The 17,678-nt window shown below is 39.6% G+C and overlaps 2 protein-coding genes across 4 annotated transcripts in view; both read right to left on the bottom strand.

The window, feature by feature from the left end:
- The window catches only part of irf2b (interferon regulatory factor 2b), a 29,323-nt gene extending 22,685 nt beyond the window's left edge, over positions 1–6,638 (bottom strand). For 2 of the 3 annotated variants that reach the window (XM_084430106.1, XM_084430107.1), the window contains exons 1-3: positions 6,150–6,384; positions 4,917–5,009; positions 4,655–4,754 (exon numbers count right to left, since the gene is read on the bottom strand). In XM_084430106.1, the coding sequence (XP_084286232.1) occupies positions 4,655–4,754; positions 4,917–5,009; positions 6,150–6,188 (232 nt within the window). In that variant the 5' untranslated portion in view covers positions 6,189–6,384. Of the gene's footprint in view, positions 1–4,654; positions 4,755–4,916; positions 5,010–6,149; positions 6,385–6,419 lie in introns of those variants that run through there. The other variant, XM_084430108.1, reaches the window with a different exon arrangement.
- Positions 6,639–8,768: 2,130 nt separating this feature from the next.
- Positions 8,769–17,150, bottom strand: LOC311303569 (caspase-3-like). The gene is made up of 7 exons (XM_084430105.1): positions 17,043–17,150; positions 15,189–15,255; positions 13,137–13,273; positions 11,311–11,439; positions 11,064–11,239; positions 9,972–10,086; positions 8,769–9,887 (listed from the first exon to the last, which is right to left on the bottom strand). Exons 2-7 carry the CDS (start codon positions 15,248–15,250, stop codon positions 9,658–9,660), a joined length of 849 nt encoding a protein of 282 aa, XP_084286231.1. The 5' UTR covers positions 15,251–15,255; positions 17,043–17,150; the 3' UTR covers positions 8,769–9,657.
- Between the last annotated feature and the right edge of the window lie 528 nt (positions 17,151–17,678).

Here is a 17,678-nt window from a genome sequence, read left to right as displayed (position 1 = left end):
TCAGAACACCCCATCAACCAACTAGTGAAACCCTAGCATCCTCCCAGAACACCCCATCAACCAACTAGTAAAACCCTAGCATCCTCCCAGAACACACCATCAACCAACTAGTGAAACCCTAGCATCCTCCCAGAACACCCCATCAACCAACTAGTGAAACCCTAGCATTCTCCCAGAAAACCCCATCAACCAACTAGTGAAACCCTAGCATCCTCTCAGAACACCCCATCAACCAACTAGTGAAACCCTAGCATCCTCCCAGAACACCCCATCAACCAACTAGTGAAACCCTAGCATCCTCCCAGAACACCCCATCAACCAACTAGTGAAACCCTAGCATCCTCCCAGAACACCCCATCAAACAACTAGTGAAACCCAGCATTCTCCCAGAAAACCCCATCAACCAACTAGTGAAACCCTAGCATTCTCCCAGAAAACCCCATCAACCAACTAGTGAAACCCTAGCATCCTCCCAGAACACACCATCAACCAACTAGTGAAACCCTAGCATTCTCCCAGAAAACCCCATCAACCAACTAGTGAAACCCTAGCATCCTCCCAGAACACACCATCAACCAACTAGTAAAACCCTAGCATCCTCCCAGAACACCCCATCAACCAACTAGTGAAACCCTAGCATCCTCCCAGAACACCCCATCAACCAACTAGTAAAACCCTAGCATCCTCCCAGAACACCCCATCAACCAACTAGTGAAACCCTAGCATCCTCCCAGAACACCCCATCAACCAACTAGTAAAACCCTAGCATCCTCCCAGAACACACCATCAACCAACTAGTGAAACCCTAGCATCCTCCCAGAACACCCCATCAACCAACTAGTGAAACCCTAGCATTCTCCCAGAAAACCCCATCAACCAACTAGTGAAACCCTAGCATCCTCTCAGAACACCCCATCAACCAACTAGTGAAACCCTAGCATCCTCCCAGAACACCCCATCAACCAACTAGTGAAACCCTAGCATCCTCCCAGAACACACCATCAACCAACTAGTGAAACCCTAGCATCCTCCCAGAACACCCCATCAAACAACTAGTGAAACCCAGCATTCTCCCAGAAAACCCCATCAACCAACTAGTGAAACCCTAGCATCCTCCCAGAACACCCCATCAAACAACTAGTGAAACCCTAGCATCCTCTCAGAACACCCCATCAACCAACTAGTGAAACCCTAGCATCCTCCCAGAACACCCCATCAACCAACTAGTAAAACCCTAGCATCCTCCCAGAACACACCATCAACCAACTAGTGAAACCCTAGCATCCTCCCAGAACACCCCATCAACCAACTAGTAAAACCCTAGCATCCTCCCAGAACACCCCATCAACCAACTAGTAAAACCCTAGCATCCTCCCAGAACACACCATCAACCAACTAGTGAAACCCTAGCATTCTCCCAGAAAACCCCATCAACCAACTAGTGAAACCCTAGCATCCTCCCAGAACACACCATCAACCAACTAGTAAAACCCTAGCATCCTCCCAGAACACCCCATCAACCAACTAGTGAAACCCTAGCATCCTCCCAGAACACCCCATCAACCAACTAGTGAAACACTAGCATCCTCCCAGAACACACCATCAACCAACTAGTGAAACCCTAGCATTCTCCCAGAAAACCCCATCAACCAACTAGTGAAACCCTAGCATCCTCCCAGAACACACCATCAACCAACTAGTGAAACCCTAGCATTCTCCCAGAAAACCCCATCAACCAACTAGTGAAACCCTAGCATCCTCCCAGAACACACCATCAACCAACTAGTAAAACCCTAGCATCCTCCCAGAACACCCCATCAACCAACTAGTGAAACCCTAGCATCCTCCCAGAACACCCCATCAACCAACTAGTGAAACCCTAGCATTCTCCCAGAAAACCCCATCAACCAACTAGTGAAACCCTAGCATCCTCCCAGAACACACCATCAACCAACTAGTAAAACCCTAGCATCCTCCCAGAACACCCCATCAACCAACTAGTGAAACCCTAGCATCCTCCCAGAACACCCCATCAACCAACTAGTGAAACCCTAGCATCCTCCCAGAACACCCCATCAACCAACTAGTAAAACCCTAGGATCCTCCCAGAACACCCCATCAACCAACTAGTAAAACCCTAGCATCCTCAAAGAAAACCCCATCAACCAACTAGTAAAACCCTAGGATCCTCCCAGAACACCCCATCAACCAACTAGTGAAACCCTAGCATCCTCCCAGAACACCCCATCAAACAACTAGTGAAACCCTAGCATCCTCTCAGAACACCCCATCAACCAACTAGTGAAACCCTAGCATCCTCCCAGAACACCCCATCAACCAACTAGTAAAACCCTAGCATCCTCCCAGAACACACCATCAACCAACTAGTAAAACCCTAGGATCCTCCCAGAACACCCCATCAACCAACTAGTAAAACCCTAGCATCCTCCCAGAACACCCCATCAACCAACTAGTAAAACCCTAGCATCCTCCCAGAACACCCCATCAACCAACTAGTAAAACCCTAGCATCCTCCCAGAACACCCCATCAACCAACTAGTAAAACCCTAGCATCCTCCAAGAACACCCCATCAACCAACTAGTAAAACCCTAGCATCCTCCCAGAACACCCCATCAACCAACTAGTATAACTCTAGCATCCTCCCAGAACACCCCATCAACCAACTAGTAAAACCCTAGCATCCTCCCAGAACACCCCATCAACCAACTAGTAAAACCCTAGCATCCTCCCAGAACACCCCATCAACCAACTAGTAAAACCATAGCATCCTCCCAGAACACCCCATCAACCAACTAGTAAAACCATAGCATCCTCCCAAGACACCCCATCAACCAACTAGTAAAACCCAGCATCCTCCCAGAACACCCCATCAACCAACTAGTAAAACCCAGCATCCTCCCAGAACACCCCATCAACCAACTAGTAAAACCCAGCATCCTCAAAGAAAACCCCATCAACCAACTAGTAAAACTCCAGCATCCTCCCAGAACACCCCATCAACCAACTAGTAAAACCCAGCATCCTCCCAGAACACCCCATCAACCAACTAGTAAAACCCAGCATCCTCCCAGAACACCCCATCAACCAACTAGTAAAACCCAGCATCCTCCCAGAAAACCCCATCAACCAACTAGTAAAACCCAGCATCCTCCCAGAACACCCCATCAACCAACTAGTAAAACCCAGCATCCTCCCAGAACACCCCATCAACCAACTAGTAAAACCCAGCATCCTCAAAGAAAACCCCATCAACCAACTAGTAAAACTCCAGCATCCTCCCAGAACACCCCATCAACCAACTAGTAAAACCCAGCATCCTCCCAGAACACCCCATCAACCAACTAGTAAAACCCAGCATCCTCCCAGAACACCCCATCAACCAACTAGTAAAACCCAGCATCCTCCCAGAAAACCCCATCAACCAACTAGTAAAACCCAGCATCCTCAAAGAAAACCCCATCAACCAACTAGTAAAACTCCAGCATCCTCCCAGAACACCCCATCAACCAACTAGTAAAACCCAGCATCCTCCCAGAAAACCCCATCAACCAACTAGTAAAACCCAGCATCCTCCCAGAACACCCCATCAACCAACTAGTAAAACCCAGCATCCTCCCAGAACACCCCATCAAACAACTAGTAAAACTCCAGCATCCTCAAAGAAAACCCCATCAACCAACTAGTAAAACCCAGCATCTTCAAAGAAAACCCCATCAACCAACTAGTAAAACCCAGCATCCTCCCAGAACACCCCATCAACCAACTAGTAAAACCCAGCATCCTCAAAGAAAACCCCATCAACCAACTAGTATAACTCTAGCATCCTCCCAGAACAACCCATCAACCAACTAGTATAACTCTAGCATCCTCCCAGAACACCCCATCAACCAACTAGTATAACTCTAGCATCCTCCCAGAACACCCCATCAACCAACTAGTAAAACCCTAGCATCCTCCCAGAACACCCCATCAACCAACTAGTAAAACCCTAGCATCCTCCCAGAACACCCCATCAACCAACTAGTAAAACCCTAGCATCCTCCCAGAACACCCCATCAACCAACTAGTAAAACCCAGCATCCTCCCAGAACACCCCATCAACCAACTAGTAAAACCCTAGCATCCTCCCAGAACACCCCATCAACCAACTAGTAAAACCCAGCATCCTCCCAGAACACCCCATCAACCAACTAGTAAAACCCTAGCATCCTCCCAGAACACCCCATCAACCAACTAGTAAAACCCAGCATCCTCCCAGAACACCCCATCAACCAACTAGTAAAACCCTAGCATCCTCCCAGAACACCCCATCAACCAACTAGTAAAACCCAGCATCCTCCCAGAACACCCCATCAACCAACTAGTAAAACCCTAGCATCCTCCCAGAACACCCCATCAACCAACTAGTAAAACCCAGCATCCTCCCAGAACACCCCATCAACCAACTAGTAAAACAAAAAACAACAGCTCGTCTTGGCAAATGCAAAACAGCATCCTCACATTGTGACTGAGTTTTAAACAGGTAAGCACACTATTTTGTTCAGAGAATGACATTTTTTACACAAACGTTCTGTCTGTATGTGTGTGTTTATGTTTACATGCATATATGTCAGTATCTCATGCTGACTGCACCTGTGTGTATGGCCCAGTTTCGGAAGAGAGGAGCATCTTTCTCCACGTCCCAGCCGTGTCGCGCAGCATGCATCCATGGAATCTGGAATATTCTCTTCTCCTGCAGGCAAAGAACATGCAAAACATGTCACGGATCAAGACACACCCTGCGTATATGCACTTAAAAAATGACGAAACGCTTCACAGATAATAGCATCGTGCTCATGACGATTGTAGTTTTCACCAATTAAATGCTATAAAAAGACTAGCACAGTCACAGTACCTTGTTGACCCATTTCAGCCCCGGTATTTTACACGAGTTTATCTGCTCTTCCAACCACGGCCTCATTCGCATTCTCTCTACCGGCATGCTGTCCTAGAGAAGAAGAGAGAGAGGTAGAGAGAGATCTGGAATTTGTCAAAGTTTGACAGCAACTTTTCCTCCTTCAACAGGTTGTACATTCCTTCATGACTTTCCAGGAAGCAAGATGACAAACTTTAACCCCGTTTCTGAAAACAAACCACCAGGAGAGCCCGTCTGAATCACAATTTACTGAAAGTTACAGCAAATTAAATGATTATGAGATGATTGGTTTGGTTTTTTCTCCATGAGTCAGGGTCTGAATGACAGCACAAACAGAGGACGCTTAAGTGCCTGTGTGTGTGTGTGTGTGTGTGTGTGTGTGTGTGTGTGTGTGTGTGTGTGTGTGTGTGTGTGTGTGTGTGTGTGAGAGAGAGAGAGAGAGAGAGAGAGAGAGAGAGAGAGAGAGATTTTCTAAGAACGAGTGCATGTGGCTAAACCTGTAATATTGATCATGCATGTTGACAGACATCAAAACTGCTTGATGCTAGAATGTGCAAATCAAAAGTTACAGATTAACCGATTTGAGCTCATAAAAAGGTTTATAGTTAATCACAATGAAAACCCACTCATTAAAATCATCCGTTTGTCGCTTAGACCTTTGAGCTTTTATGGGCCATGATAGACATAAGAGTGAACAAAGGCATGGAACAACAACAACATGCATTTCACTGCATGCTAACATGAGAAACACAATTATGACGCAACAATGTTAAAACACAATCTATTAAACCACACAAAACCATAACTCAATCATAACTAGGGAAGCATGATGAAATATTGGTCTCATATCAGCTGATGTTAGTGATTTTTAGCTCACTTGTATTGGATATTTAACTGTTTCTGCCTATATTTAGATTTTTTTGCCATCATCATAAATGGAAAGCATTAGATTGTGAGCTCTATTTCTTAAAGAAACCCGTTTTTAACATGTTATGTGAATATCAAGCTATATTTATCAGCTTATCAGACAGAATTTGGATACAGATATTGGTGCATCAGTTCATGACAGACTCTCTCCACTGCAATGCCAATGTTACACCCTGTACTTGCCCATGTAAGTCAATAACAATATCCACAAGTCCATGCAAACTTCTCAACAACATAATTTGATAATAAAACACACGTTATTCATTAGGTCTGCACTGTACTTACTGTAAAATGACATTGTGGCGTCCAATGTTGCCCAATCATTCTTAACAGTACACTGAATCAGAAGACTTCAACCTCCACAAATAAGTGTGTTAGTGTTGTCAAGTCAACTCAAAAGTGAAAATAAAACATTCCTTGATTCCCATTGGATCCAAACACCCCTTGACTTTCGATTTTCCACTCACCCCAGCAACTCTACGTGGCCTACAGCATAAACATGCACTTATATTCATTCGAGCCCCCATAAATACATGCGGAAACGCGATTTATTACCTGCGACGCGTGGAAATCACTCCAGGAATAAAAGCAAATAGTCTGTGAAGAGTCTTGACAATTTGTAGTTCTCGATAACAAAACGAAAAGTCAAATGGGTTTGATTTCGCTCTTCAGATCGAAAGCAAAACAAGTGAAGGAAACAAGCGCTTGGGTGGAAATCCCCAGTGTGCGTGTGTGTGAGTGTGTGTTGTGCGCTTACTTCGTGTTTACAAATCCTACTATGGCGCAGAAGTGTCTCATTAATATTAACGACGTAGGAGCCGTTCGCGAGCTGATTGGATGTCATATGGAGAGGGCGCATATAAGTGGGAGGGAATGATGTCATGGGGAAAGCTTGACTCATGAATATTAATTACGTAGCGAGACGTTCGCACACCGATTGGCTGAAAAGCAGACCTATTTGTAAGTTGGTTTGTTTTACCAAAAATAAACTGGGAAAATTAATAGTACAAATAATAGAAATCTTTTTGTATTACCACACAAGGAAAATCAATATTATATTTCTCATGAATATTACATATATTGCGAAATAATATATTTTTTCATTGTATATTGCTATTATTTTTTCATTAACATCACTGACACCTTATTGTATTAAATATTCCCTGTCACACATGTGACTGAATGTATTGTTTATATCGCAATTCTACATATAAATGAATCAAGCACTTTGAAATTCACATTTCCTGTACTCTCCAGAGAGTTTAACCCGAGCAACGTCTTTGGACCTACTTAATATTCATGAGCTAAGTCTTTGCCATAGTAGTTTTCGAGCTGGTCTGCTTATTGGCTGCAAGGCTGAAATGCGAAAGTCGATTTCATTTTCACTTCCTCGTTGTTTCGTTATTGCTTCTTAAAGGCGAAGCTGCAACGTGCAGAAGTGCTGGTTGTGTTTGAATAGGAAAATGCCCAAAGTCTCATGTTCCTGAGAGTTCAGTTGTGATATACATCACATATATTTATGTGCAGATGTTGCGTATTGCTGTATTCAAAATTGCATTCGTCTTTTGTATTTTTTGTGTGTGTTTGTGTGTGTAAGTGCACATATTAGTTCAGTCCATCACTGTAGCTGGAATGACATTTCCAAAAAATCATGAGCTCTAGAGATGAGAGAGGCAATGCAAGTATAGCTGCATAAGGTATAGCTGTGCAATACTATCCTCAGTGTGTCCACACACACACACACACACACACACACACACACACAGTCTCATATCTTATCTCTGCGGCCAAGCCCTGCAACTCCCAGTATATGATGCAACACACAAACTCTAGCAACACAAACCCCATTTAAATAATGCATTGGACTCACATAGTCTTTACTAGAGGACTATAATTGCAAAAAGCATTTCTAAAACCCACTTTCGTTCTTAAATCATCCAGGTTTTCCCCTGTATGTATTTTTTGAATCAAACACAACACAAAAAGGAAACAGCTTGACGGAGTTGAGAAACAGGACTGAAACAGAAATAAGGTACGGCAAGGTTTCGGGGAACAGTTCTGCTTTCTGTTGCATTTCTCAGGAACACACCTTGTTTTTCAGCAGAACCAGAACACAGCGCCACCTAGTGCTGAAGAAAGACTTTTAGTTTATTTTGCTCTCAAGCGGTTTCAGAGGAATTATGTCAATCTGTTTAGCGAACTACCTGCAATCTGCATGCTGTGAAGTGAGAATGTTTTCAAAAATAATGGCTATGAATATATATTTTTAAATATAATTTAACATTAACTGAATAAGTATGTTTCTACATATGTAGACTTTATACACTACCTTTCAAAAGTTGGTTTTGAAAGAAACACTTATGGTCAGTTTTTTTTTTTTTTTTGGCTGTATTAGGTATTCATTTAATTTATTATTTATTTATGTATTATTTAAATTACATTTATTATTATTTAATTTTAGTTAAATATTATTATTATTTATTTATTATTCATTTATTATTTGTATTAATTTAAACTCTTGCTTTTAGATCAGAATTCACAGATTAAATATATTATTTATTTTTTAATATTTTTAAAAAAAGAAGTCTCTTTTGCGCACCAATGCTCCATTTGATCAAATCATCAGTAACATTGTGAAATATTATTAGTTTAAATCAGCTGTTTTCTATGTGAATATACAGTAAAGTGTAATTTATTCCTGTGATCAAAGCTGAATTTTCAGCATCATTACTCGTCTTCAGTGTCACATGATCCTTCACACATCACTCTAATATGATTTGATGCTCAACACACACACACACACACACACACACACACACTAGCTCTTTATCTTGTTTTTGAAATTTATCTTCTCTTGTCTTCAGTATTTGCTCAACTCAAAGCTAATTACACAACGCACACAAATGAAATACCAAAGTAAAATGTTTATTCATCAACATTAAAATTATGCTAATGTTTATATTCACATCTTCTTCCTATAAAAGAATCGCTATTGCATGAAACCTGAAAACTGTGAACTTTAAACAACGCAAACATTCAGATGAGGCTTAATGACAGACCGCCTACACCGTGCATATGAAGATTAAAAAAGAGCTGTCCGTCGAAACCAGCACTGTAAACATTTCCCACACCATAACCATCAAGACTAGATAGTAATTTCAAATACTCCAGATCAGATAATAGTACATTAAAACCCAAACCGCTACAGTCAAACCAAAAATTATTCAGACACCAGATATCATTTTTTTTATTTTCTTTCTAGTGTGTGCAGGACACCTATAGTTCATTTATGTGAGTGAGGAGAGCAAAATAAGGTAAACTGTGACATGTTATACCCAAAAATTCTTCATACAGTGGATAACTAGCCAAATTTATAAAAATTTGGGACCAAATATTACTCATACACTTTGAGCTGATCATGTTTTGCTGAAGTGTTTTGTCTTTAATTGCTAATGCTCTTTTTACACACAGACTGAACACAATGAAGCATTGCTTGGTGATTGGTTGAGCTAAACTGGTATTATCTAATTGTGTAGTTAAATTTAACAGCTGACAGATATTCAACATAATTCATGTGTGAGACAGTCTAACAGAAGGACGGACAAAACCAGTCAAATATCAACTGAGTTCTGCTCATATTTCATTACCGTTTTCTAAACTATAGCGAGTAAACTGTGATAATGTGAGAAGTGTTGAAGGTGTCTGAGTAAATGTTGGTTTGACTAGACAGAATAAAAATGCTTTAAAAACTGTTTTTATCCCATTGCAACTTAATCAGTAAAATAAAGATGAATTATTTAGGGAAGTAGAGTTCTTTGGTCAGCATAGACACAATGCAAGGTATCTGTTTCTTGCGATTGAGCTCTGGCTTGTAGTTGTAGGATTCGAAGTCGAGCGCCACCTTGTGGTTGACACGTGTCATGATCTGCATGATCTCCAGTTGCTTGCCGTATTTTGACAGCATCTCACAGAGCGAGGAGATGAACCAGGAACCCTGAGCGACGTTCCTCCAGGAGTAATACCCTGAGGAGAGACAGACAGACACACGTTTGAGGGCGAGTGCATGTGGTTTTGTGAGGAAACTGCACTGAGCGAGACATTAGATACCTGGTGCCGCGGAGTACGCATACAGAAAATCGGCCTCCACTGGAATTCTCTTTGTTTCCGTGTCACTATCACTGTCTGCTTCAATGCCAGGGTCCAGATCTGTGCCTCGACAAGCCTGGAGACACACACAGGGTCAACACATCTGTGAAAGAGCAACTAAAGGAACACTTAAGCTTTTAATATGGTGTTTTTAATATGCTTTAAGACAAAGCATGTGTAAGTTCATAAGTCGACACCATTGCTGAGTATTTCCTCCTTAAAGCTGCAGTGAACCAAAGACAGTCTCAAAAACACGCTTTGAAATCGCTGGTGTTTCTGACGTCACAAACTACCTTGTAACCAATCAGATCAACGTGTGATCGTCAACCAGTGGATCTCTGAGCTGAGTGAGTGAGTGGAGGCGGGGCTCATTTGCATATTCATAGAACCGCGCATACTAAATGAGGCAAGGGTGTCGAGTTACATTCAAGATATTTTAAGGCAAGATCAAGTTAGAAAGTTCAAAAGAACAGCATTTATCTGAAATATAATATTTTGTAACATTATAAATGTCTTTTCTTTCCTTCCAAACTTTTGAATGGTAGTGTATAATGTTAAAAAAGCATTCTATTTCAGATAAATGCTGTTCTTCTGAACTTTCTATTCATCAAAGAATAATGAAAAACGTGCACAACTGTTTCCAACACTGATAATAATCATAAATGTTTCTTGATCATCAAATCATCATATTAGAGTGATTTCTGAAGGATCATGTGACACTGAAGACTGGAGTAATGATGCTGAAAATTCAGCTTTGATCACAAAAATTACACTTTACTATATATTCACATAGACAACAGCTGATTTACATTATAATAATATTTCACAATATTGTTGTTTTTTTCCTATTTTTAATTAAATAAATGCAGCCTTGGTGAGCAGAAGAGACTTCTTTCTAAAACATTAAAAATCGTACCGATCCCAAACTTTTGAACGGCTAGCTTCTTCTTCCTCAGACGACACGTTATAATACCAATTATACCAAAAATAACACTGTCGCCAAGATGAGGATTTTGAGCAAGAAACGCATCTCACTCTTATCATGACGCTCACCTGAATGAAGAAAAGCTTGGGTTTTCCCACCAGTGAAGGGCAGTGATCTCCTCTGAAGAGCTCAAACAGTGTCTTCAGTGCTATAGCTCCATCCGTGCCAAAAATCATCCCATCGTCTCCATGACTCAACAACACACACACAAACATGGCCGACTTACTGTGATCATGCCAAGACACTGAGGATGGAAGACTTCGTGAGTTTATGAGCCATTCAATTATTCTAATCAATCAGTGATGCAAAACATACCTGTAGTTAACAAATCCCTCATCTCTGAGACAGTTTGATCATTCCAAGTACTGACTTGGAAGCCTAGCTTTGAGAAGGTCGCCATTGCATTCTTTGCATCCTCGTCTGTCCCGTCACGAACATCCATTTCTGTTTAAAAGAGATTAAAATTAGGATGAACAAATGCCTGAACTAAACCCTTAAAGTGTCCTGAAACCCCTCGGTTTTAGCCTGGTCGTTCACGCCGCTGAGTCTCTAGAAATGGACGTGAAAACTGTGGAAAAGTGGGAGTGTAGTGGAGGAAAAACAACCAATAAAACACGAATATTGAATATTGTATGAATGGTATATGAATATTAAAGGTATAATATGGTATAATGCCGCTTTTTACAAGATGTAAAATAAGTCTGTGAAGTTTTAGCTCAAAATACCCCACTGTTCATTTTTTACAGCATGTTTAAATTGTCTCTTTTTGAGGGTCAATAAAAACGCGTCATTTAAATGCAAATGAGCTGCTGCTCCCGGCACAGGGGGCGGAGCTTCAAGTGTGTTAGCAGCTCCGATTACCTCGCGCAGACAAGCACTGAAATGTCAGAAACTGTTCTGCCTTTTATGTTTAAACTGGAGTCGGAAAATGATGGAGAGACTCGAGAAGAAGTGACAACATGTAGAAGCAACAGGACATTTCTGAATGGTTAGTAGATGAGTTTATGTTGCTGATGTGGAGTTAACTATCTTCAGTTAGCAAATTCTGTCATGATAATCTATAAAGTCGCTCGTGTGGGAACTGTTGTAAGACGCCTGCAGAGTGACATGCTCTTGCATTTGTGTTACGTAGGCCTACTGTAATGCAATAAGTGTGGAAAGACGGATACGACAGCTTGAGCAGACCCACAGATGTGCTCGACTACAACATCTCGTCCTCTTCTCAACATGCACTGCGTATTCCGGGGGCGGGGCTTATGTAAATTTGAGGGTTGGTGATGTCACTAACCCGGGAGGAATGTGGTGTAGTCTCTATCAGCCGTTTGTTAAAAAGCAATTTCTTTAAAAGCAAATATCTCCCTTTGCTTTGAACTTTGAGTGTCGTAACTTTGCAGATGTTGTTTATGATCAAACAGCAACATTACACACTAACTAAAGTTAGAAAAGTCAAATCATAATCAACCACCCCTTTAAAATATGATCACTGAGGGGGAAAAAACAGAATTGAAAAAAATAATCCTATAACAAACTGCAAAAACGCGGTAGAACATTTAAAAAGTTTAATAATATTTTCATTAGGCTTCATTTACGAGCACTACAGTCTCTGAACAAATGACGCGTCAGGTTAACACAGAAAGAATAAAGGCACAGTTACTTTTGTGTCCATTGTTGAATTTTCAGGTCTACGTAATTGTCTTTTGTGTATCAGAATAATTCCATCGCGTTCATGATCAGACGTACGGCTAAACACATATTTCATTTGAAGAAGCCGATCTCATGTGCGCGCCGATGTTGTTTCAATTCTCCGCTGTAATGCGACCTCATGCGTAATACAGCGCAGTGATTGGATTGAACGAGCTATTTCTCATGAATAAATGCAGAGATTAGCTCGAGGGTCAGCTGACGTAGAATCGAGCCGACAGCCAATCACACGCTCCGAAGGCACGCTTCTACCTCACATTCCCGGACGTTGCTTTTCAACCCGGAAGAACAAAAATTGCTCAGAAAAACGCAAAAATAACCAATTTATTGGTTGTATTGAAGTGTTTTTAGTGTTTTCAGTGATGTGCAGCCTGTTCATATCTGTTCATATCTCAAAAAATGTGTTTCGGGGTTTCGTCTGTGTGCTTCCCAGCTCTTACCTGTTTTTCTGTGGAAGTTCTTGTTGTTGATGATCACACATTGTCCCAGACTGCCGTAGTTCATGTTGTACTGGAAAGCATCAGAACGTGGTTTGGCATCCGTTTGATCGACTCCGGCATCCGTGAGAAACGAAGTCCTGCAAGAGCAAATACTTTTATGAGTCATTCCTAATCAAAGTGGAAATTATAGACAGTCACTCTAACAGGCTCCATTGACTGTGCATTGTGTGAAGCTGCCTCCTTTTCATTCACTGTAAAAAGTGAACAGTTGGATCAACTTAAAAAAATGACTTCAATTGGTAACACCTAAAGAAATAAAGTTTTCTCAACTTATTTCTTAAAACGATAAAACATGATAATTTAAGTTGAGAAAACTTAATTTCTTTTGGTGTTACCAATTGAAGTCATTTTTTTAAGTTGATCCAACTGTTCACTTTTTACAGTGTTTATGACTTATTACAAAAAACAAAACAATGTCTAAAAGCTGCTGTGTGACAAAGTGTGCAGCAAACAAGCTAAAAAACCCAGAAATACGTTTTTTTATAAGCTGTCGACCCCAAAAGACGAGCGTTGCAAATCTATAGAACTGCGTATACTAAATGAGGCAAGGGTGTCGAATTACATTCAAAAATATTTTAAGGCATGAATAATTTTTTGGAAAAGGAAAAAACGTTTAAATATGTAATTTGAGTGATCAAAGATGAGTTTTAAGCGATACAATGATTGAGGTAGTCCAGTCGTTTTATGAAAAAAGGTTGAACAAATTGCAACAGAAGCAAACTCAACTGATTTTGTATCCAATATGTCCTGAGTAAGGGAAAAAAAAGTCCCGAAGAATCCCATTAGGGGAAAGTTTTGAAAAAGACCCAAATATAGCCTATTCATTCTTTTTCTTATGTGAATAGGGTACAAACATTTTAACCTTTAGATATCACCATGAAAATTACTGAGTTGATTACTTACATCAAGACAAACAAAAAATGTATTACAAGTTTTTTTAAATAGATTGTTACCATGGACAAACGGTGCATAATCTACAGCACAATACCACAACAGATCTAAACATTGCCCTCTATGGTCTAGCCAGGGGAAAATGTCTTGTTGAATCTTGTTGACACATAACAGTAAAATACTTGATGTTAATATCTGAATGGAACCCATTACGGCTACCCATGAGCATTAATACATAGAGGCAGGAAGAAGTACTTTAAACCAGCCTTTATTAATTATTATTGCAGAGATGGGGTTTGGGTCCGTGGGACTGTTTCTGGGGATTCACTTTTTATTTGACCTACCTTTTGTCTTCTGCATTCTCCTTATCATTGTCTCCTGTTCTTCCCTCAGACTCGTCCCCTAGAAACAGTCCCACAGCCCCAAACCCAATCTCTTAAAAATTAATAAAGGCTGGTTTAAAGTACTTCTTCCTGCCTCTATGTATTAATGCTCATGGGTATCCTAAATGAGTTCCATTCAGACATTAACATCAAGTATTTTACTGTTATGTGTCAACAAGATTCAACAAGACATTTTCCCCTGGCTATACCCAATGCTTAGACCTGTTGTGGTATTTATGCAAATTAGCACATACGTAATTAGATTATGCACCGTTTGTCCATGGTAACAAACAATTAAAAAAAACTTGTAATACATTTTTTCTTTTTTCTTGATGTAAGTAATGAACTCAGTCATTTTCATGGTGACATCTAAAGGTTACAATGTTTGTACCCTATTCACATAAGAAAAAGTATGAATAGGCGTATGAATAGGATATATTTGGGTCTTTTTCAAAACTTTCCCCTAACGGGATTCTTCTGGGCTTTTTTCCCCTTACTCAGGACATAATGAGGATACAAAATCAGTTGAGTTTGCTTCTGTTGCAATTTGTTCAAGGTTGACCCCCATTTTGGCTTAAAATGACTGGACTAAGGGGATCTTCTCAGTGATTCCTCAATCAACAATGGGTCGTTCTAATTCTGACCTACATATCCATCTGCGGTTTCTTGTAATTATATGTTTGTAATGAAACAATTTCCATCAAAATCAAACACATACTCTTGTGCGTTCCCTTGTCTGGCGTCCACAGTGTCTTCACCCCTGGGTTTTCCGTCCGACATGGTCACTAAAAGAACACCAAAGAAACAGATGTACTGATTAATAATGCAACACATTTCCAGCAAAGAAAAATAATAATAATAGCTATTATTTATTAAGAATTCCAGGAAATGCAGCATGGATGAGTTACAGTAAGTGTTTATCTGTAAATGTTGTGTCATAGTAATTCACATCTTTCCTGCTTTATTTCCTTCCGCCATGATTTTGTCATTAAAATCGAAAGGACATTTTTAGGTTACACAACAATATATATAATTATATATTCTGTTTATGTCAAACTTGAGTTTTTGTTGTGTTAAAAACTAAACCAACTGGTTTCAAAGACATTTCCTAAAAAAAACTACAGGAGTGTAAAGATCCCTTAAAATGCTAAGAGATAACTTGTTTGCTTCTTTCTAGATTTAGATGATCGTGAAGTCATAATGATCACAAATATCATTATCATAAGATATACAGACATGTCACAGCTTGATGAATGAAGGCTGGCTCAGTCATTGTCACTTGAATTGGGGTCACAAATTACAGTAACCCAGAAAGTATGGGAGCGCGGGGCACAACGTAACGCGGGGCTAGTTGTAACACACTTGTTTTAAATACTTCCACACATGCTAGCTAACATGCTAGACGAAACTTGGTGTATTTACTAGTTGCCATATCAACACTATATAGAGAAAAAATTGCGCTAAAATTAATTAAAAAAAAAAACGGAAGATATCCATAGACATTTATTAAACCATAGCAAAAGTTAATTTCTTACTTAAGTTAATTTTTCATCTATTTTTTTTTTTTGTGTTTATTTAAAATTAGAAAAATCTGATAGTATTTTAATCTCCAATATGTTATTTAACAGTTGAGATAGTTCTTTAATGCTTCGCTAACTAGCAGAAGACACTAGCCGGGTTTAAATCCCAGTTGTGCAGGCGGGGGCATGTTGTCACACTGCGTTACAATGTGCCCCTATTAGAAATATGCTATTATATTCTATACTTTTATTAATTCTATTGAGAAAACGTGAGAAAAAGGTGAATAAAGACTGAGAGTCAATGTTCAAAAAATGACTAATTATTTATTTGTTTTGAACTATGTTGTATAGCTGTGTTTTCCTGTGTTCATAGTCAAAATCAAAAAAATTATATTTAATTATTAAAAAAATTCCATTATTTTATATGAAAAAGTTAATAATTGTATTTTATTGAGAAAATATTTTAGTTTGTTTTGTATATATTTTTTATTAGATCAGATAACATTTTAAGCTGTCATATGGTCATGTTACAATGTGCCCCTCGACATGTTACAATGTACCCCACCTATGGGGCATGTTGTCACATTTCACTTCCATTCTTTCGGGGTATATCAAGAAAAAAGTATATACTGTATTAATAAAACAAACCCACATAATAACTGTACCAGACATGTGTGAAATTAATGTGGGAAAAAATAAATACTGAACCATAAGTATATTTACACAAACTGAGAAAGTCAAGAAGCGTTACTTTGTGCCCCTCTCCCCTATGTCAGGCAGTTTCTCTTTATTGCCCAAGACACATTATGAAATAAGTTTAATGTTACTCTTCTTCTTCTATAATACGATACGTTTTAGTCTTAGACTGTCTCAGAAATGTCAAAAACAACACACAGACTCTTCACTGATCCTCTTTAGTGGCGATTACACACAGTCACGTCTTGTTATCTGAATCCATTCGTCATTAAAAAACACTCCGAACTTTTTTTTAAAAGATCAGTAAAAAAGGAAAGGTAAAGATGCAATTAATGGGAACAAAGTAAAGTACTTACAGGTGTGTTGTCAGATACTTTGATTTCCTTCTGAAATAGAAACTGAAATTCAGGTCGTTTTATAACGGGGTGGTTTGTGTGGGTGGGTTCATGTCCTTGATGTTGTGTATTCAGTTACTGTAAGAAACTGTTCCAGCAGGGGGAGTTTACTGGTACTGAATATTACACATCACCTGTCCATTAACTGGAACAGGTTTTCACAGGAACTGAATATTACATCCAAATATTGTTATGTAATCAATCAGCATATTGTTGTGTAACTTCACCTATTGGAACAGTATTTTTAAAAAATTCACAGGAACTGAATATTACAAACAACGATTGCGAAAGCGTGCACGGATTATGAATTTGTTCACTGTTACCGTTGTACGTAGTTTATTTATTTATTTTTATAGTTCTATTTTGGTAATACATTTTGCATTTTATTTTGGCTTTCTCGGGTGTCCCTATTTTTGTTGTGTCCCTTTTGAGCCACAGGTAGGGTGACCACCATCAAACAAACCAAATGTGGGACGATTATAAGTTTGTGTGGGACAATGTGGGACATGTTACCAACACTAAAACATAACCTGAAACTGTTATATAATGTCGATCTAACTTAATAAAAAACATTTGTATTCTGCCTTTCAGCTGATG

The sequence above is a fragment of the Rutilus rutilus genome (genome assembly GCF_951802725.1).
Source record: "Rutilus rutilus genome assembly, chromosome: 14".
Classification (NCBI taxonomy): domain Eukaryota; kingdom Metazoa; phylum Chordata; class Actinopteri; order Cypriniformes; family Leuciscidae; genus Rutilus; species Rutilus rutilus.
The sequence above is the reverse complement of the archived record's forward strand: the minus strand, read 5'-3'. Positions and strand labels throughout refer to the sequence as shown.